Consider the following 19618-nt stretch of genomic DNA (forward strand, 5'->3'; position numbering starts at 1 on the left):
ATTCTGAAACTTATTAAACAGACTCATATTAATATTTGTACGAGCTTATCCATTACCAAGGGCAGCTTGAATCGATCACATTAATAATATTAGATTAAATGTGAAATAAGTAACACAATATGAAATCTGAGAAAGCATGGGGAAAACCAGCATAAGTTTATTTTGATTTCGCCATGCGTCTTCCTACTTCATCACGCACGTGACGTGTACGTCTCTCACTGCGCGACTGCGTACTGAATGACCACGCCCACGCCACCTAAGTCGTTCAGCCGCGGCGCGCGCATCTCCAGGGCAGAATGGCGGCTCTTTTGGAATCGGCGCTGTCGCGTAAAGTGGATGATAAAAAGGTCGTGGAGTGGCTAAAAAACACCGAGGTAGGTTTGAGACGACCAACCTCGCTACGGGAGCGACCGCCGCTGCAGGGCCAGGCTCGTGTGGCCTGTTTTATGAGCTGACACGGCTGGCGAGTGATTGTAAACAAAACTTTGAGCTGCCGAGCACCCAGCTAACCAGCCACGTTAACAGCGACCGGGATCATCTGATGGACTTCAGACCACACGCTCCGTTACCAAATCTCTCCCTTTTTCCAGGGAAATATTTGCATCAATTCGAAACTCATTTCTAACGTTGCTTATTGTCACCTTTTATTATGTTTATTATCGAAAAGACGAATGGTCGGGTTAGCAGATGTTAGCACTACTTGCTAGCGTAAATGCTTAACTTCTGTAAACATGAATCCAAACGATTATCGCTCTGCGTTACGAGCATGACACATTAGAATGTGTTAATTCTCTCGGCCATCGTAGATTAAAAATTACATTTGCCACCATTTATTTGACCGCAATTATGCTTCTCTCTTCAACAGCACGGTGATGACAGACCGTTCAGTGAGTCCGGGGTGGAAGTTCATAAACAGGAGTTTGTCCCTTTTCTTCTGAACTTTCTAAGAGATCAGAGTAGTAAAGCTCTTACTCATGGTCCCACCACACCTGCTAAAACACCCAGCCGTCCCAGGCCGCCAGCAGCCACCCAAGGCTTCCCAGACAGACGGGCTTGCAGGTCTTCCGGTGGCAGTGTTGGATCTCGGAGTGCCAGCCGCGTCCAGCTGTTTTCTTCAGTCTCGTCCGTGTCGCCTGGAGCTGATGCAACTGTTGAGTCAGCTTCACACGGTCTGGGTGGGGTCATTGCCTTCAGCAGTCCCTCTTTTTCTACAACATGCAGTATTGCCTCCAGATTTCCAGGCTCCGAGCCCAGGCTTGGCCATAGGATGAGTCTGGCGGACTACATTGTTTCTCCTCCTGACCCTCAGCACAGCCCTAACTTCCAGTCACACAAAGGTCGCAGGAAAGGTGGCGCCAACACGTTCCTCGGGGGACAGGTGAAGCGTGGAGGTTACTCCATAGCTGAAGCTTTGAATTCGGAGGCTGCATCAAGGAGAATGGCCAGAGGCGGAGGAGGTGTATATGGCAAGATAAATGAGCAGATTTCACCTCCACCTGTTATCCAGCTTAATTTGAACAATTTGGACGATTTCCCTCCTGTTGGTTTAACATCCATTTCTTCTTCTTCTTCTTCTTCTTCTTCTTCGTGAGTACACACAACAAGCACGATTTTGCAATGTGTTATTCACGTGTCTCTCAAATGTCTGACAGTTTCTATTCTTCTTTAGAACATCCAAGCCATCAAGGAGAATAAATCCAACGCCAGTCAGTACAGAGCGACTTAATTCTAAACCAAAAAGCTGTTTCACGTCCACCCCGTTGAGTAAGAAATACAGCTCACTGTCAGGAGATGAGTCACTGGAAAAGGCAATGATTTTGGTCAGTCCATTAAGTCTTCAGGAAGAGAGGGAATTACTTAAGCAAGAGAAGTAAGTGCTTATAGTCAGTCTTTTTATTCGCATTCGGGAGATTTATTTCCTATTGCAAATACATATCTTCATAAGTATTGCCCCTAGATGTACATGTTGTCATGGCTTATGTCTTGGTGGTGTCTCCAATGCTGTAGACATATTTTGGTTGCATCCTCTGCTTTTTTGTTTTTATCTGCATCGGTATCCACTTTTAAATGAGACTTTCTTGTTGTTGTCAGGACAAAGCGTGCCCAGCAGGTTGGCTCTCCTTTACCTTCCCCTCTGGAGCCTTGCACCCCGACTAAGATGGGGCCGAGACCTGCAGTTACAGTGGATTGTCAAACAATTTGTCCTGAACCGTCCAAAGTCACTTTCTCCTCAGAGCTGGATGTTCTGGCAAACCTTTACTGTACCTGCATTTCTGGTAAATGTCCACAAGGTGGTGGTGGTGATCTGATAATATGTAGAGTAGAATTTACGGTACAATAATTCAGAGCATAAGCCTAGAAACACACAACTCAACCAAGATGGTATAATAACTATAGTGAAGCATGGAAGTCTTTCAAAGGGACATTTTTGACACATTGTTATGAATATGTTCAAACACTAAAGTGTTTCTGTCTCTTTTGCAGAAAACCTGGTTCCTAATATTTTTCTCGAGCTTTTCTTCGTGACGCAGTTGCTAACGTCTTGGTCTGCTCACAATAATGATGAAGACCAAGAAAGTTTGCATGCTGTTAATTCAGGTTTGACATTTTAATCCCAAACGTTACAATATATGTGTTGCTGTCATTTGAAGTAAATTGAGACTGTTTCTTTGTTTCCCTACTTTAGAAGTTCTGGAACGGTGTTACTTAAGACAAGTGCACAATTGTGTGTACTTTGCGGTGAAGGTTCTGGAGAATCAGTTTCAGTGAGTTTTGTGCTTCACTTCTGTTTTCTGTCTGCTCACTGAATAGTTCCCTTTCTCTTCCTGCTCCAGCGATTCATAACTCGCATTCTTGTCCTTTTCCAGGTTGGTTGCTCATTTGGATAAGTGCACTTTGCGTCTGCTGGCAGAAAACGAACGAGTGGCGTCTTTCTCTCCAGATCTCAGGGACCGTCTCATTCAGGCTCAGGATAGGAGCACAGCCAAGGTAAACCTCTTCTCACCATATCGCTTCTGTATGAATAACTGCATTTGTAAGAGTTTTATTATGTGTTTTGAAGCATTTGTACTGATATTTGTTTTAGCTGAAATACATTCTTTATAGAAACTCATTTAAAAACAACAATTGTATTGATGTATATTATGTTTTTTTTCCTGTCTCAGATTTCTCCTTCAGTATCCACTTTCATTCACTCAGTCCCATTCCAGCCTGCCACTGACAACAGGTCCAACTTTGGTAGTGACAAGGCTTTCCACACCTTTAAAAAACAGAGGTTAATCTCTATTTTATTACTTTGTTGTAAACTTCTGCCGTTTTAATTAAGGTAGCAAACCCACATTTCAATGCTGTAAATCCAATGGATCATCCTCATTATATGAAAAGCATTATACTTCCCCATATTACTCACTTTTCACACTTTCTCATTTTCAGTAAAAATCCTCTAAAGTGTTTTAAAAAAAAAAAAAATAGATCCATGTAAAAGTCTGTACTGTCGCCGCACTGTGATGTATTATTTCCAGCAGAAGTACCGTTGGTATGTGTCTGAAAACTTGTGCTTGCTTTATTTGCACAATGCTTTACTGAAGCATGTTTTATTTATAGTGTTTGTATGATATATTGCATTTAATGCATCAATGAAATGGTCTGACAGGAAGAAAAAGATGCATTGCCAGAACAAGTGGAGAACACACAGGCAACAGCATCTATATCAGTGTTTAACATGACAGATCAGGTATTCTATGATTGTCATCAGCACACGATTATTAATTTGAAAGAAACCAGATATAAAGGTTTGCAAACATGGCCCTTGAAGCAGTCAGAGTTATTGTTGTCAATTATCAAGACAAGGTATAAAAGTAATGGCAGATTAGACTTGATGGTCTTATTTTTAATGAGTAGTGGAATTATTTTAGTCATGCTTGTATGTGACATTTGTATCCTCCTCAGAGATATTTTTTATGAGGTGCTGCGTGAGTGGGAGGATTTTCACAAGGAACCAGGGTGGAATTTCGATGCTGCTCTTGGAAGTCGGATCAGGCAAGTACAAGTAGTTCATTTTTAAACTTTCCATCATGAATCTGCTTCGATTGAGCAGCGAATTTTATTTGCATCCCATGAAGTACTTGGTTATCCTGTCTTCTGTTTCAGAGGAATGATGAGTCAGCTGACCTCGGCAGGAAACCATTCCCATTTTGCCCGCCTGTTTCTAAAACAGCTCGAGCAGGTAGCCCGTCATCCTTATTCTTAAACTCTAACATTTTGTGTCTAATGGGCTTTTAGCTTAGCAGCTTCCTCGCAGAACTGTGACTGACTGTATTTCACAGCCTTGCTGGAGTTCCGTTCTCAATTGTCCTTTTCTGTAGATGTGTAAAGGCCCCCGTGTGAATAGCTCCGCTGGCGATACTCCTGACGCCGACCTGCTCGGCATGCTGGGAGCTGATGGTTTGGGGCGCCTGAAGCGTCTTGAAGAGCGTCTCATTCAGCCTTATGGAGTCGTGGGGCCCTGTCCTCCTCCGTCCTTCCCCGGTCACCAGGAGTTCTTCAGGGACTTTATCAAGACAGCGAGCTGGTGAGATGTCGCTTTTTTCTGTAGAAATAAACACCATACCGGTTCGTATACAAGAAGGCTCCTTTTTTTTTCCCTCCTGTGACTAGGTTTGAAGAAGTGAGGTTGTCTAATATCTGCAGTCTAATAATCGCCTACAGGTAGATTTTGTAATTTAAAAGCATCAAAAGCTTTAAAATGCTGCATCTCGAATGGTTTGGAACCGGAACATGAGCTCGACCATAGCGAGAGTAAAACCATCAAAGCTTGGGATCGGTGTGAAGAGTAGGCTGAAGACACGGGAGAGTCTAGATGCTATGTAAAGCTGGTTGTAAGGAGGCAATATCGGAACAGTTTTTATTTTAGAAAATATAATTCAGTTCTTTAAAAGAAAAAAATTGGGGGGATTAAACTTCATCAAAATTTGAGTCTTGTAAAATAATTCAGGTTTTATATTTGGAGCCGTACAGTACATACAACAAATTCTGGAGGGGTTTAAAGGACTGCTTAGGATCCCATTTATAGCTTAATTTAAGGTTTACTGGAAATTGTTTTCGTATTATAAAGGATTTCCTTCTATTTTTTTAACTACATGTGTTTTCTAACCAGTCAATTCTCCTTGCAAACTATTAAAAGCTACTACTTTCACAATGTGTCCTGGATTTGTTGCTGTGCACTGGCCTAACACGTCTTGAATATCGTGTCCCAGCTGCCAGCTGAACCAGCACCTCCAGGACAGCTTGTGTCAGCAGCTCCTCCAGCTGGATGAGGTGTCCATCCTGAGCCCCCCTCCTCCTCCCACTGGGGAGGGAGAGGAAGATGAAGATGGAGACATGGAGCAGCAGGTAGGCCAAACTTTAGTCTGCATAGCCCCTTGGCTCGAGTCTGAGTTTGGGAGTCTTTCTGTGTGGAGTTTGCATGTTCTCCTTTTACCCGCGCCGGTTTTAAATTTTATTAGCGACCCTCAAGTTTCCCTAAAAGTGTGAATATTTAAAATCTGTTTTCAGGATGAAAAGCAGCGCTTCTCCTCAGTGCTCCTCCTTGCTCGTCTTCTTGCAAAGTTTCTGGGATTCATTTCTTTCCTGCCATACCAAACCTCCGACAGACCATCCAGAGAAATACGTGATGCCGCTGTAGCCCTGCGCAGCAAGGTGAGAAATCTTTATATGTTCGACACCAGATATGCAGGAATTGTTCAAATACAGCCACCAAAAAGCCTTTAACTTATCTCTGCCCCACAGAGCGTGCCGGTGTTGGACGTGTGTGCTGTGTTGCGGAAAAGTCTGAGGAGGCGGCGCTCCATCCTCACGGTGCCGTGGCTGGTGGAGTTCCTCTCCATGTTGGACTTTATCGGCCCTCTCCTGCTCTGCTACAGGACTGCGCTGGGCACGCTGCTCCTCCTTTACAAGTAGGTCTCCGTTTGTGTTGTCTTTTTTTATTTCAAGAATAACCTCATAAAGTATCAGCGCTGTTGTGCATTAAAAAGTTACTAATTCAAAATAAAGGAACTTGTTCAGTTCATCAGCAACTTACCTGACAGTTGCCTTAAAATAAAAATATTTTTGGGATCTTACTTCATGTGAATATTTAGTCTTTTTTTTCATTTTAAAAAGAAGAACTTTTGCTAAGGAAATAATTAATTGAACGTGTTGAAATTAAATAAACTTAGTGTTGTTGTTTTTTCACCTTTTCAGACATTTCAAAAGCAGTTTGTTTTAAATACCATTATAACACATAAGATTTATTTATTTGATAGTGATGTAATTTATGAAAACATATTTTTTTACATGTTTATTTGTTTTAATCATCTGTCACTTCATCTTCATGAGGGTTTTTAGTTCAAACATAACGTTTCCCATAGAAAAAATCACACATTACAAATGACTCATCTGGAGGATTTTCTAAAACTCCTAAAAGGTGTAAACAATCATATGCAGATTTTGTTGTGATTTTAAATTTCTTAAAGAGTTTATGTAAATACAAATGTTGCTGATTGCAGGAAAATGCAGCTGGGCAGATGTGAAGAAATGTGTTACCTGAACAAGGTGCTGATGGTGTCTGTGTTAGGTTGGCTCTTTCAGGTGAGAATATATTTCTTTTCTTCCTGCATGCATTGTTTATTACAGCGACTAGAAGTAAGTCGCTCGTCTTGTTTTGCCGGGTGCAGATCCCGGCGATTCCAGAAGACATTTTCTTCACCAGTGAGTTCACTGATGTGGCCCAGATGGAGGAAGGCATTATAAACACCGTTGGCCTTGTAAGTAAAGTAATAGGTGATGCAGGTACTTGTGCGTGAAATCATCGCTGGTTGTTTAATAGAGTCATTCCTCGGTTACTTTCAGGATTGTATTCCATTGGTGGATCAGCAGCTTCTCTATACATGCTGCCCTTTTCTTGGTGAGTGAACGTCTATAAATCTTTCAAATTTGCTGTTTTAGTTTTTCAGTTGAGTGTAAATCAGAATCTGTAGCGTTGGATGAGATTTTCTAGTATATTCTATTGTGTTGATGTCCTGTTTCTCTCCAATCAGGCGAGTTTCGTAAGCTCCTCGCTGCCTTTGTTTCTGGAAGCACAGCGAAGAGTGGAGGAATCATCCGTAAGATTACTCCCACCTCTGCTGAGCTCAAGGACACACCAACCGTTAACCGGTCGCAGCAGAAGCTCCAGGTGAATCAACAAGCATTTGGTATTTCGCCATAATGGGATTCCCTTTGTCAAATGATAAAACCCTCTGTTCAACAAAATTGAGTCTGGCCGTGGCCATAAACATTTTTGAGTTTCATCTATATCCACAGTTTTATGACTGTGTGTTTTTATTATGTGAACCTATTATCTGTGAACAAGACGTGTACCACGTGCTTCCATTGTAACTAGATTTGATCTTCCACACTTTAAATGAAAGTGAAAGAATGACTTTTCTCTTCATAACTTCATAAAGTTTTTCAGGTTTAGCCATTCACCTCTATGATAACCCTTGAAATTGGCATCGTTGTGTAATTTATGGCTCCAAACTCGGCAAAACTATTTCTTTTTGTTCGATTTAAATGGTTTTGATGTGTAGTTGGTGAGAACGTCTTCAAGTTTGAATGGGTAAATTAAAGATATCTTCCAGGAGTTTGTAATCATACACTGAAATCTTCATACAAAAACATGCTCTTTTGTAAAACAACAACATAGAAATGGCATGATCATTGAATTTTTCATTCACTGGCCATGCGATGACAAAATCTGTACTTTAAATAATTCGTTTCATTCATATTCAAGCTCTCAAATTAAATGATTTGACTCCTATTCCATTATGGTCTCAATTTCAGGGGTTGTTACAGTTTCTCTTGTCATTGTAACTACTATTTCAAGAAGAAGAAAAAAGGTTTTTTGAATCAGTTATTTGTTCTGATGTTGCATGCATTTTGAAAGTTGATTTGCTTAAATGTTCCAGGTTGATCTGGAACAAGCCTTCTTTCACAACCAGCCTCCGTCGCTGCGCCGCACCGTGGAGTTTGTTGCCGAGCGGGTCGGTTCCAACGCCGTCAAGCATATGAAGTGAGTGTCGCCGAGCCGCGGGTCGCTCGGCTCTGACTTCACATAAGCAGGGAGATTTACACATTTTCAAGTCGTTACCTCCCAAATGAACGAACATTCCCATTGCTTTATTTTGCTTTGACCAGTCCTTCATTGAATTATCTTTTGGAATTGAAAAGGACTTGGAGAGTCGTGGGTAATCAGCCCTTAACTGTGGGTTGGTTGCCTACCTAAGAGGCTAGAGATCATTCGATAGCGAGGCTTCACAACACACTCGCACACGAGCAGCAAGATCCCTGCCTTGTCTTCACATTTATCTATAAATTCAAATAAAAGCCCAAAATGTTTCAAACGTCCTCAAAGTCAAACTGCATTTATCTATATAGCAAATTTCTTCTGTCCCGTGTTCTTTTATAAAACCTTTTTTTTCCCCCATGTGGAAAACTTCAACAGAGCCACTTTAGTGAGCGAGTTGGTGGAGAAGGGCGAGAAGATGCTGCGAGACGGACTGTCGCTGCAAACCTCCAACGCTGCAAAACTCAATGACGCCATTTGTGCTCAGCTGTGTGAGTCGGGCTTGGAGGCATTAACGCGAGCTACCAGGTAGAACGTCCACTTTCAACTTGTTTCCTGCTGTTGTCATTTGGATTCTATAGATGTCAGGGGCAGCACAAGACCCGCATGTGTCACAATAAGTTGTATGTGTTTTGTAAGCAATGGATTTTATGTGCAATAACTTCTTCAAACTCAAATAGCGTGGACAGTGTATTTTGAAACGTTATTTCAGTGGTAAGGAGCCGACCTTTTACAGCTTGCTTTGGATTTTGTTGTGTTTTTACAAACACAATTAAGGAAGTGTTGAATTGTAATATATTTGCACTTGGTCTCCTGTGCAGATTTTGCTACGAGAAGAGCCCAGATGCCATAAGGATCCTGCTTCCCGATGAAACTTCTCCTGCTGTGAGTTTAAATAGTAACATGGAGCCTAAAAACAGTGCAAAGATGAAAAAATTTCCATAGGAGAAGAAGAAGGAAAAAAAATAAAATAACTGTGCTGTTGCGTGCACATCCAAGATGCTGAATTTGTTTTTAGGTCCTGAGCACAGCTGAAAACATCACCATTCGTCTTGCCGCGGAAAAAGCCTGCAGCTGGCTCTCTGCCAACATCACAGGTCGGTTTTACAAATCACCAGACATCTGATTATGCATAATTTGTCTTGTTAGATGATACAAATGCAATTTAAATTTTTTCTTTTTTTTTTCTTCACCGACAGCCTTTTTGTTGTCTTTTTCACACCTTTGTGATGGTTTGAAATGAAACTAGAAGTCTGGCATCAGTGACATTATATGTTTAAACTGAAGTGTTTAAGGGGTTTAGTTAAGTGTCTGTGTATCTCATCCACATGCTCCCTTTTGTTTCGGAGGCCTCGACATAACGCCTGAAGCCTTGAAGCTATTTACTGGAAATATGGCCGGTTTTATACTGTCACAAAAAAGACGTTTTAAAAAATATATACTTTTTTCTATTTTGTCCTGTTTTTTTTTTTGCACGATAAAGAGACTTTAATGCTGCGGTTTCTTTCAATTATATTTTCAATTAAAATATGTTTCACATTCTACTATGGCAACTTTCTCCGTAGGTGATTAATGTTCAGTTTCTGACCACAACTAACTGTTCATAAATCGGAAAAAAAAAAGGACAGTCTTCGCTGAAAACGGTGTTAAATTTATTGTGCACAGACTCATTTGCTGCCTCATAAATTACTTTAAATATGGTTTGCCGTGCATGCCGCACGGTAATATTGTGGTTAGCAGTCTCATCTCACAGCGAGAATGTTCAAGGGGTCGAGGTTTTGGGGTGTTTTCGTGCTGAGTTTGCATATTTTTGTTTCGAGTGTCACAGGGTACTCTGGTTTACTACCTATTCGAGCTAATTTGGTGCCTCTGAAATGCCCCGTAGTTGTGAATTCTGTGTGTGTGTTCTTTCCCGAGATGGACTGAGTATATTCTGCTTTCACCCATAGTCAGCTGGGAGCGGCTGCAACTCTAATTAGACAAAACATTATAGAAGATGGATGGATAAACGATCGTTTAGCAATTCAAGTAAAATTGTGTTTAGTGGTGAGAGAAGGAGCAAAAAGAGCTCCAGTGATCCGAAAGGTTGCAATCTTCTGTTCTAAAGTAATACGACACTGGGCCTCTGAGAATAATGGACCCGAAAAGATGTTGAGTGAAGATGCAAAAACGACAATACGATCCCTTAATGGACTAATACCCTCAGTGCATCGAAGATTTAAATGACTCCCAGAGGACTCTTATCTAACATTGGCTTCTGTCGTCATTGTGAAGCGCTCGTGAGGCGGGAGTGGAAGAGCCGATATGATCGCGTGATGAAGGCTCTCGGTAGCCCCTTGGCTTCGGACCCCGTCAACGTGGACAGACCTTCTGCTGAGGTCGTCCCTCGAGACCGGCCCGCTGCTCTGAAGAAGAAACAAGAAAATGAGAGTGAGACATTGACGCGCTGCCCTTCAGATTGCGACCACAGCGCTTCCCGACCCTCAGATATTCTCATTGAGATTAAGGTAGTTTGGGGATTTTACTTGTGCAATTGTGTTTTTTTTATTTTTTATTTTTTCAACTTCACACAAATCTTGAAAATGAGATCTCAATGATCAACTTTCTCGCTAAAGTTGGGTCCTCTGGGATTTCATTATTGAATGTAGGAGGTGCTGAGCATCGCCGTGGGCCCCAGGACTGATGAGGAGCTGCCGACTGGCTCTCAGCTCGCAACTCTCCTGCAGAGAGTGGGAGGCACACTGGCCTGCAGAAAGGTACATAAATACTACAAGCATAACAAAAAGAAATATGTTTTGGACACTGAGTTTTCGTTTTTCTTTTTTCCTCTTTCCCCCCCAACGTCCTCAGTTCCAGACTGGAGTGTCGCAGCAGATGCTGCTGAACTGTACTCTGATCCTGGCCTGCAAATTGGGTGAGTGTCCTGCTTTTTACATTATGAAATATAGTTTTTAACAACTTGTGAGGTCTCTGTTAAATATTTCCGTCTTTCAAAATGTTTCCCTCTGCTCAAATGTAAATTGTATAACTCGTGAGGCAGGCATGTGAGCTGTTGGTGTGTGTTTAGTGTCTGCAGAGCTGCTGCTGCCGCCGCCGTCAGGATGCGGCGATCGCGGCGGGGTCGTCGTGGGTCCCGGTTCAGGGTCAGAACCTCCCGTCACAGCTCTGCTGGAGCAGCTCGCCGAGCTGTGGAAGGAGCACCGTTGTTCTCCCGCCTCACTCCATCTGCTCTTCACCCCACTCACCGTCACGGCTGTTCTGCAGGCCAGCGACACAGAGGTACGTCCGACCACTGTGACAGACACAGAAATAATAATGAGGATGCTATGACCCCCACATACTCCTCTGTGCCGGGCTTTGACTGCTCCCTAAAGACAGAGGTGTGCGCGTTACATCTTACAACCAGAAAACTGAGACGATCATGTGTTACTTGGATGAAAGAAAGTCCCCTAACCCAACACAATATCTTGGGTGTATTGTGTTGTACATGTTTTCCCCTTTAGTTTCCATAATTTATTACCCTCATTAACTAAATAACATAAACGGATCATGGAGAATTCAGCAACTCACAGGTTTTAATAGCTGTCTCTTTGTTGTCTCTCTTTGCTCAATTCTCCCTGGTCTAGATTATCTGAAATGGTCTTTCGGTCATATTAACCTTTTCTGAGATCACAAATTTCTGTGAAAGTCATTTTAAGGGGCCTTGTATTTAACCCTTTGCTTTACTTTTTTGTATTTCCAGCTGAAGAACTACCTGTTCCTGCTAAGAAAGCTGGTGGACGGGGGAGTATTGAGCGAGGAAGAGGTCATATCTCACTGGAAGAAGCTCACAGACTTGGCCCCACCAGCAGTGAAGGTTCAGTGCTCTGCTGTCATCATGTTTTCCTTGGGAATTATTTCTCTTACAAATGATTTAACCTCTTCCACTTTTTCATTCTCTCATTTCTGTCGTCTTCCAGGGGCTGATTGAACATTTTCAGCTGCCGTCACATACTCCAGAGTTCTTTTTGACGGTGGTTGAGCAAAGCGACCTGGACATGCTGTTGATCTCGCCTCAGACAGTACAGGAAGCTCCGTGACAACAACGGTCCCCCTCAGCCCCCGTGCACCCTGTGTCTGATCCCCCACAGTGTTTCATGTCACATCTGCCAGTTTGTTGCTCAGGAGGGAGGGAATTCTCAGTGACTTTGTGCTGTTGTTGACCAGTTTTGTCTGCACAGGCCATCAAAGCTGTTTCAGTCGCAGTTTAGCCTTCGACTCATGTTCTCCACCTGGGGGAGGGAGAGCAGCCTTTTATAAAGTCCTCTGCTCTCGGGCTGATGTGTCGGTGAAAACCAGAAAACCCCGTCCATCAGGGCCAACACCGTCTGTCTTTCAGGAGTCACGGGACTCATGTAAAAGAAAAAAAACTGGTTATGGTCTTAAGATCAAGCGTTTCTTCTGTCAAAACAATTGCACATCATTAGCAAAGCAAGTTGAAGGCTTCGGGATGCAACAAAACAACAAAATAACATGAAATGATGCATTTTTGTTCCCGTTGTGATTCATGAAATTTAAGAGACAACCGAGAGACGCATGGCACATTCACACACCGCCTTTGACCGCATCACTAGTGATCGCACGTTTATCTCATGAATGCCAGGATTTGCATTTGTGATTGTTTTCTGTTCATGTTGAACTGTCACTGTATTCCTTGCTGCTTTTAAATTGAAGTATTTTATATGCTGCTGCAGAGTTGAAATAAGCAACAATAAACATGTTAAAGTAAATACGAATGTCTTGTCGTTAATGCAGTGGGATATTATTCGTTGATAAAACATTAATACATGGCATGGATCTGAATAATAACGGACATGCAAAGCTATTTAAATGTGGAGTGAGTGGAGGAGTGTCCAGAAGCTTCCCCGCCCTCCTCCGCCGTGTCTGGCCGGCCGGAAGTTTCAGTCGTCGGCTGGGAGTTTTGGAAGAGGCGCGGCGGGCGGGCTGGAGCTCACGATCAGCTCCGGCTGGAAGGTGATGGCCGGAGCGGCGGAGAACCGGACAACTTTACCCGAGTGACCATGCAACTGAACTCACACGAGAAATGTGACTTTACACCAGCCTGAGATTATATAAAAAAAAAAAAAAAAACACCACAAAGGCATCATGGCAAATGTTAAAGTTGCCATTCGTGTCCGTCCGCTCACCGCAAGGTAAGTTGGGTTATAACCCGTATGTAAACTAATGTAATAAGTCACTTTTTTTTTTTTTTTTAAAGAACGTTTTTTGTTTTTTTTATTGTTTAGTTTCTGAAAAGTATTGTGATAGTGTACCGCTTTAATTTGGTAACGTACTGACACGAGACTCCTCTCATATTTCACTTTGTTTTTTATCTCTTTTGTCCTTTTTTTTCTTCTTTTTTCTTTTGTTCCTTTAAGTCGTCACTAATAAACGTCGGGTATCGTGTCGGCTCGCTGGGTGAAGACGAGTAAAGTGCACATGGTGTTTTTAGTGACAACTGTGGCTGTCAGTGCTTCAGATGACCGAGCACGCCGCGTGCAAGCAGCCGCGCAGAAGTTGGACGACAGCGTTCTAATGCTGCCATTTCTCTCCGCGCCGCAATAATCGACTTTAATGGCTTTTATAATTGCACTTTTGTTGTGATTCATTCAGAACGGGCACCGGTGAATCAGCCTCTGTTGCGTTTTAATGGCCAACTAACTGGACTTAAACGATCGCCAGCCATCAGGCAGACCTTTGATTGTGTCTCCTGCAACCCAGGAAAAGTCATTGACATTAAATCCGCACTTGACGTTTGTCAGGAGTGGCTTTAAAAACGCTGTACTATCCAGCGATCCCTTGCTGGTCCATTCTCCCTAAAATCTGGATTTGATAGGTTGCTGAAGTATGACAGTTTCAGGCTTAGTTGTCCAACATTAGGTTATTTTCGTCATTATTGTTCAGGCAACCAAATGAATGACATCCTGTCAAGTCACATGTGCTGCTCTTGGTTTGAAACCGGTTAAGTGATTAGCATACGAATAGATTTTGTGTTGTGGTGGGATTGGTCTCGTGCTTTTGAGTGCAGATAATAGTTGCCAAAGCATTTCAGGTAGAGCTCATGCCTGATAATAAAACAAAACAAAGCAGGAGGGGTCTGAGGATGCCAGCACTGTGTTGAAGCCTTCAATGAAAAGATCAATGAGTGGAATAAGTGAGATTCTGTGCACTGTTTGTATGCTTTTGTGTGTATTCTCATACTGGACAATATGACCGTGTTTATTAAACTTATGCCATAAAGAAAAAGGCAATTTGAGAGTATTGCATATTCTTAAGTTTCTGTCTGAGGAGTCAAATTAACTGCAACTATGCATCTTATTAAAATACTACAGCGTTTCATCAATTGGAAATCTCTAACCTACAAGATGTTGCTAAATCACAACCTGATGCGTGATGTCTTTGGAAACCTTTTTTTTTTAAGCTACTTTTAAGTGAGGTTTTTACATTTCACTTTCTAAATACTTAACAGGCAAATTAGACAGAATGAAGAAGTGCTTCATTTAATTTAGCCTATTCTAGGAGTTTAGTTTGAGGTTTTTATGGGATCACATTTCCACTCCGCGCTGCGAAATCTGTTAAAGTAGCAAAGAAACACAAAGTGGTTGTAAAGTTTCCTTGCTCCACTGGAGTACCACCTCTTTACATTATCAAGCAAATTGCTACAACATGTTGAATAATGGGTCTGCTGGCTCTTGATATATATTGCTTGGAGAGTCTATAGGAGTGCACTGAATTACTTTGAGGTACTGCAGGATGTTTTGCCGGGTTGCTTAATCTGAAGGCCAGTAGAGGACCATAACAATGCATTATTCTGGCTGGACAATGATTCTTTCAACTGGTCTTCCCGGTATTTTACATGACAAAAGATCTTTTCTATATCTAAACTTCACTGTCATGCAAATGCATCCTCCGAGATTCCTGCCCCTTACTGTCCTCTGCTCTTCTCTATTTTTAAGGGAAGGATGTATTTCCTTCCTTCATATATTTGAATTAAGGCCCGCTGTGTTGCAGAGATAACATTAACAGCCTGGTTAACAGCATTCCTCGTTTGGCCCGGGCCGAGCCCTTTGTTTCAGTCCAACCAGTTGTATACAGCGGGTGCCCCTGAGAATGTGGGGAGCATCTTGCGTACAAGAAACATGTGTTCCCAACTGTGAAATTGCTTGTTTAAGTTTGTATCAAAACACATCTTTTATGAGTTTTTATATTTTCCACGGTCCCGCCCCCGCCCCCCCCACCGCCCCACATGCTGGTTAGAGCCTGAGAGTGAAGGTTGGTGGTTTTGGGTTGGGCCGCTGCTTGGGGTTGGCAAAATGAGTCCCACACGGTGAACAAGGAGAGAGCTGACGATTACGACCGTGCTCCCACCCCACCGGAGAGCTGGAACGTCTGCACCGCGGGCAGCATTCGCCGTCATTATCGCTCCTGGAGATCGAAATTCTCCCAGCTTCATGTTGTGATTGCCTCCAGTTTCGCTTGTGTTGCATCAGATGTGCTCGGTCCAACTTCTGAAGCACACACGCACACACACACGCACACACGCACACACACACACACACACACACACACACACACACACACACACACACACACACACACACACACACACACACACACACACACACACACACACACACACACACACACACACACACACACACACACACCACACACACAAGGCTGAGCTGACCTTGTTTTACACACATGCGAAGACACATGCTGGTCCCGATTACGCACATTCAACATTTGTTCACTCTCCCGACTATGTGGAAACAGCTCAGGCTGCTCAGAGGAAGTCTCTTGAGAGCCTGACAGACTTGTTTTCTTTTGAATCTAAAACTAGTAGACCACTCGTGTGGCGACTTCATGGATCACATACACACACACACACACACACACACACACACACATACACACACACACAAAGACTCATTGTGTTACTGTCATAAAATGGCCTCAATTCAAGTGGAACTGGCCTATATTTGTCTGAACATTGGCTTATTTATGTATGATGCAAAAAAAAAGAGGACTCCTAAACTAATGTGAAGGTGTGTTGGGGCTTGATCTTGTATCTGAATCGTAAATGAAAGCTTAGTTGAAAGTGTCCTGACTGCATTTAAAGAGAGGCTTGTTATCAATCCCTGCAGCGTCCTTTAGATTTAGTTCTTGCTGTTGGAAGCGTGTGTTTCCTTTCTCTTCAGTCTGGTTTATTCCGTTCATCTCATTTGTTTACACTTTATCGTTGAGTCGACTGAAGCAATCCCAATTTGTTTCCTCATTTCTTCGTCACAGGGAGAGTGCGGATGGAGGAAGGCTGGCTGTTCAGGTGGAGGATAAGTTTGTGAGGATCCGAAATGTGAAGGTGAGTATAACCATGCATACATACTCTTTGAATTTAGACTATTTTCTTGGGAGGACCGCGTATACTACGAGTTATGTGAGTTTATCACAGCAACAGGATGTTCAGCTTGGGACCAGTCTATTTCCTGCTTCATGTCACTATTGTTTATTATATGTGTTCATTCATATACACACACAGGCACATGGATTGAGACCCTTTCAGTCAAACACACGCAGATCAGTATAATAACTGCACGTCTGAAACATACTTAAGATACACCTAGAAAATCTCCAGAAGTAAACCGTAATAGATAAAACTCAGTAGGTGTAACGACAAATCCAGTGATTTATTATGTAGTCTGGCTCTAGGCTTTATTAAAAGTATTTGGTAGACAAGGAGACTGTAGGAGAAGCACATTTTTCTTTTTCAGTTTAGTTCCTGAGTGTATTTTCATTTGGAAATAATTACCGTGCGAGCTAACCCTGTAAGCCGATGCTTTCACCACGTTACCAACCTGCTGTGTCAGATAGCTGAGCAGACTTGTCTGATTGGTTCAGCGGCGTTGCCCCCAGACAGCGTGGTGCAGGATCTATGGAACATGTCTCTGTTTGGTCTTCGTCGCCGGAGTTTGGGTTGATGAGTTTAAAGCTGAAACTGTGTTTCTCTGCAGTCGCTTGTACTACAATAGTCATGTTGAAGTTTTTGTCAAAAAGGTTTTCGATGTTTAGATGCAGACTTATAATAAGGTGAAAGAAAATCAACTTGGAGCAGTTTTTTGTTTTTTTTAGCTCCTGTTTGTTTACACATGCACGTTTGAACGTAGGCGTCTCGGGATAAGATATGTGGGGGAGTCGAGGATCTGTTGGAAATGATGTGACAATAGACAAACCACATCTGGCCGCCCTCTGCCATGGAAAAGGAGCAACACTCCTCGGATGGTGTTGTTCTCATGGGAAATGGCTATTTGTGAAAAGTAGGCCAGTTCTGCAGCAACGGAGTCGGCAAGAATAAAGGATGAACTTTTGCTTGCAATGAATTTAAAGTTCACAAGTTCACACTTGCTGTGTGAAAAAAAAACCTGTGAGTTTTGTAACTTTAGCCGCCAGAGCTTGCATTGTTTAAGAGATTGTGCCCATGAGTGGTGTTGCTCTGGGTTCATTCCTATAATCACAAGGCCATTGTTGAATTAAGCACAAGTGCTGAGGGGTTAAGTAGTCTTGCTTTCAGGGGAGCCAATTGCTGTGAACAGAATTGATACTCTGGGCTTGGTGCTTGTGTAATGCCGTCGTCAGTGAAACACCGCTTTCATAAATGATGGGACTCTTTTCGGCGTCCTTATCATAATAATTGTCAAAGCAAACCAGAATAATTTATGGACACCGTTGATGTTTTCAGTCGACAACATTTGAATATGAGCGCAGTGGTCCGTGGTGAGGCAACTCGTGTTTGTTTTAAAGTTGCTGAGCCAAACTTGAAGCGTTCAAATCACAAACGCACAACATTTGAACTTTAATGCAGAAATGATGGTGGTTTTAATAGTATGCATTGAAAATCTGGCAGAATAGAGTGTAAAAAAAAAACAACAACTAATCAGACACTGGAAACAGTGCTGCTCGCGACATTAGACCTCCCTTCATTTCGACTAGACAAATACTTGTATGATAAATATGCATCAACATGCATCAGAACTCCATCAACTGTTGTGAAGGCAGATATATTTTAGATCAGACCCTGAGACTTTGCTAATCACTTCGAAGTGAGCGGCGACTAATGATTTAGTTGAAAACGATCTTCACATACAGGGAGCATCACAGACCTCAGGCGGGCTTACAGATTGAAAGCAGCAATTTATTAAAAACTCCTGGATGATAGCCAGTGTCTTAGAGCCACTCTTGGAAGTCAGATGGGTCCAGATGCTGCTGCGACGTCCTTCATCAAATCCAGGATTCACCCGCAGTAAGCAGAAAGGTGTTTAGTGTTAATGCACCGAGGCGAATAAAGAACTGGAGGAGGAGCAGTGAGTGCGTCGCTAATGAATGGAAACCGCTTGCTTGCAATTCCGCTCTGTAGAAGTCTCATAAACAGAGGCCGTACCGCTGGGTTTGTATCACTGGGATTCTTTATAGGTCACTCGTGTATTTACTTTCACTGCTCAAACTACAGCATGTAGATACTGTCTCTCCTAAGCGTTTGTCCTCATGCAGTATTGTAAACACGGTCTCATAATTCTCTTGGAAGATTGTCTGCTAATCAGCCAATCAAGTAATTACTGATTTGGTAAGGTGTCCTATGGAATTCAAATAGTGTGTCTTACGTTTGTGTTTCCTCCTGACAGTTGGATGGACGTTCAGAAGGAGCCGTGGATTCCAGGGAGAAGCTTCTGGAGTTTGGTTTTGATTATTGTTACTGGTCGGTGGACCCGGCGGACCCGCGCCACGCCTCACAGGAGGAGGTAATCACCCAACTCCCCGACTGACACATCGTTTAATGTCTTTGCTCGGTTAACTACTATACTGCTATGTACAAGTATTCTCCCTTTCTCTATTCTTCTATCTCGGTAAAGAGAATCTGTGGATTTTGGGGGAAATAAAGTTTTGAGAAATTTGAGATATTTCCAACACATAAAGTTCTTTAGGCCGGCATTTATGTGATAGAAAATAAAGCTTTATTGATAAAAATGTGTCCATATCTATTGTAACATGTAGAAATGCAGCGGAGGGTTTTCTTCTTCTTCATGCCATGCTATATGCCCTGTTGTGGGTGGAGACCTGCGAGCCTGCTGATCCAAGCTTTGGCCACAAGTCGACACCGGGCAAACACAATCTCCCGAGCCTGAGGGAACACTGTCCTTGTAGACAAACCACAACAAGTGGGGTGGGTGTTGTATGTTTTTTCACACAGATGGCCACATGAGGGATATAATATCAACTCCATCTGTTACCCAGAATTCTCTTTGCCTCAGAAATGGCACGAGTAGAGACGGCTCTCTTTTCATGTCCCGGCTGTGATTGGACGATTAGATATTTCTGTGTTGCTTTGATTGGAAGGGTGTTGCTGGAACCCGACATGGGCTTCAGATCAAGAGCAAGTTGAGC

General features: G+C 42.6%; 2 protein-coding genes across 2 annotated transcripts in view; both read left to right on the plus strand.

Annotated features, from left to right (window-relative positions):
• Nucleotides 1-272: 272 nt before the first annotated feature.
• On the plus strand, nucleotides 273-12910 carry cdan1 (codanin 1). Its single transcript, XM_080480867.1, has 28 exons — nucleotides 273-374; nucleotides 866-1587; nucleotides 1670-1870; nucleotides 2092-2276; nucleotides 2485-2598; nucleotides 2687-2765; nucleotides 2868-2988; nucleotides 3165-3274; nucleotides 3949-4038; nucleotides 4150-4225; nucleotides 4365-4570; nucleotides 5256-5391; nucleotides 5554-5697; nucleotides 5788-5954; nucleotides 6546-6627; nucleotides 6714-6803; nucleotides 6889-6943; nucleotides 7077-7213; nucleotides 7986-8089; nucleotides 8522-8671; nucleotides 8965-9028; nucleotides 9162-9240; nucleotides 10418-10650; nucleotides 10792-10899; nucleotides 10994-11057; nucleotides 11211-11422; nucleotides 11886-11999; nucleotides 12103-12910. The coding sequence occupies exons 1-28, from the start codon at nucleotides 297-299 to the stop codon at nucleotides 12220-12222; spliced, it is 4041 nt and encodes a 1346-aa protein (XP_080336993.1). The 5' UTR covers nucleotides 273-296; the 3' UTR covers nucleotides 12223-12910.
• Nucleotides 12911-13280: 370 nt separating this feature from the next.
• Nucleotides 13281-19618, plus strand: part of stard9 (StAR-related lipid transfer (START) domain containing 9) — a 38484-nt gene continuing 32146 nt past the window's right edge. Inside the window, exons 1-3 of the mRNA XM_080479847.1 lie at nucleotides 13281-13335; nucleotides 16475-16544; nucleotides 18859-18975. Of these exons, the coding sequence (XP_080335973.1) occupies nucleotides 13289-13335; nucleotides 16475-16544; nucleotides 18859-18975 (234 nt within the window). The 5' untranslated portion in view covers nucleotides 13281-13288. The remainder of the gene's footprint in view (nucleotides 13336-16474; nucleotides 16545-18858; nucleotides 18976-19618) is intronic.

Source organism: Lipophrys pholis (genome assembly GCF_963383615.2).
Source record: "Lipophrys pholis genome assembly, chromosome: 14".
NCBI classification, from domain to species: domain Eukaryota; kingdom Metazoa; phylum Chordata; class Actinopteri; order Blenniiformes; family Blenniidae; genus Lipophrys; species Lipophrys pholis.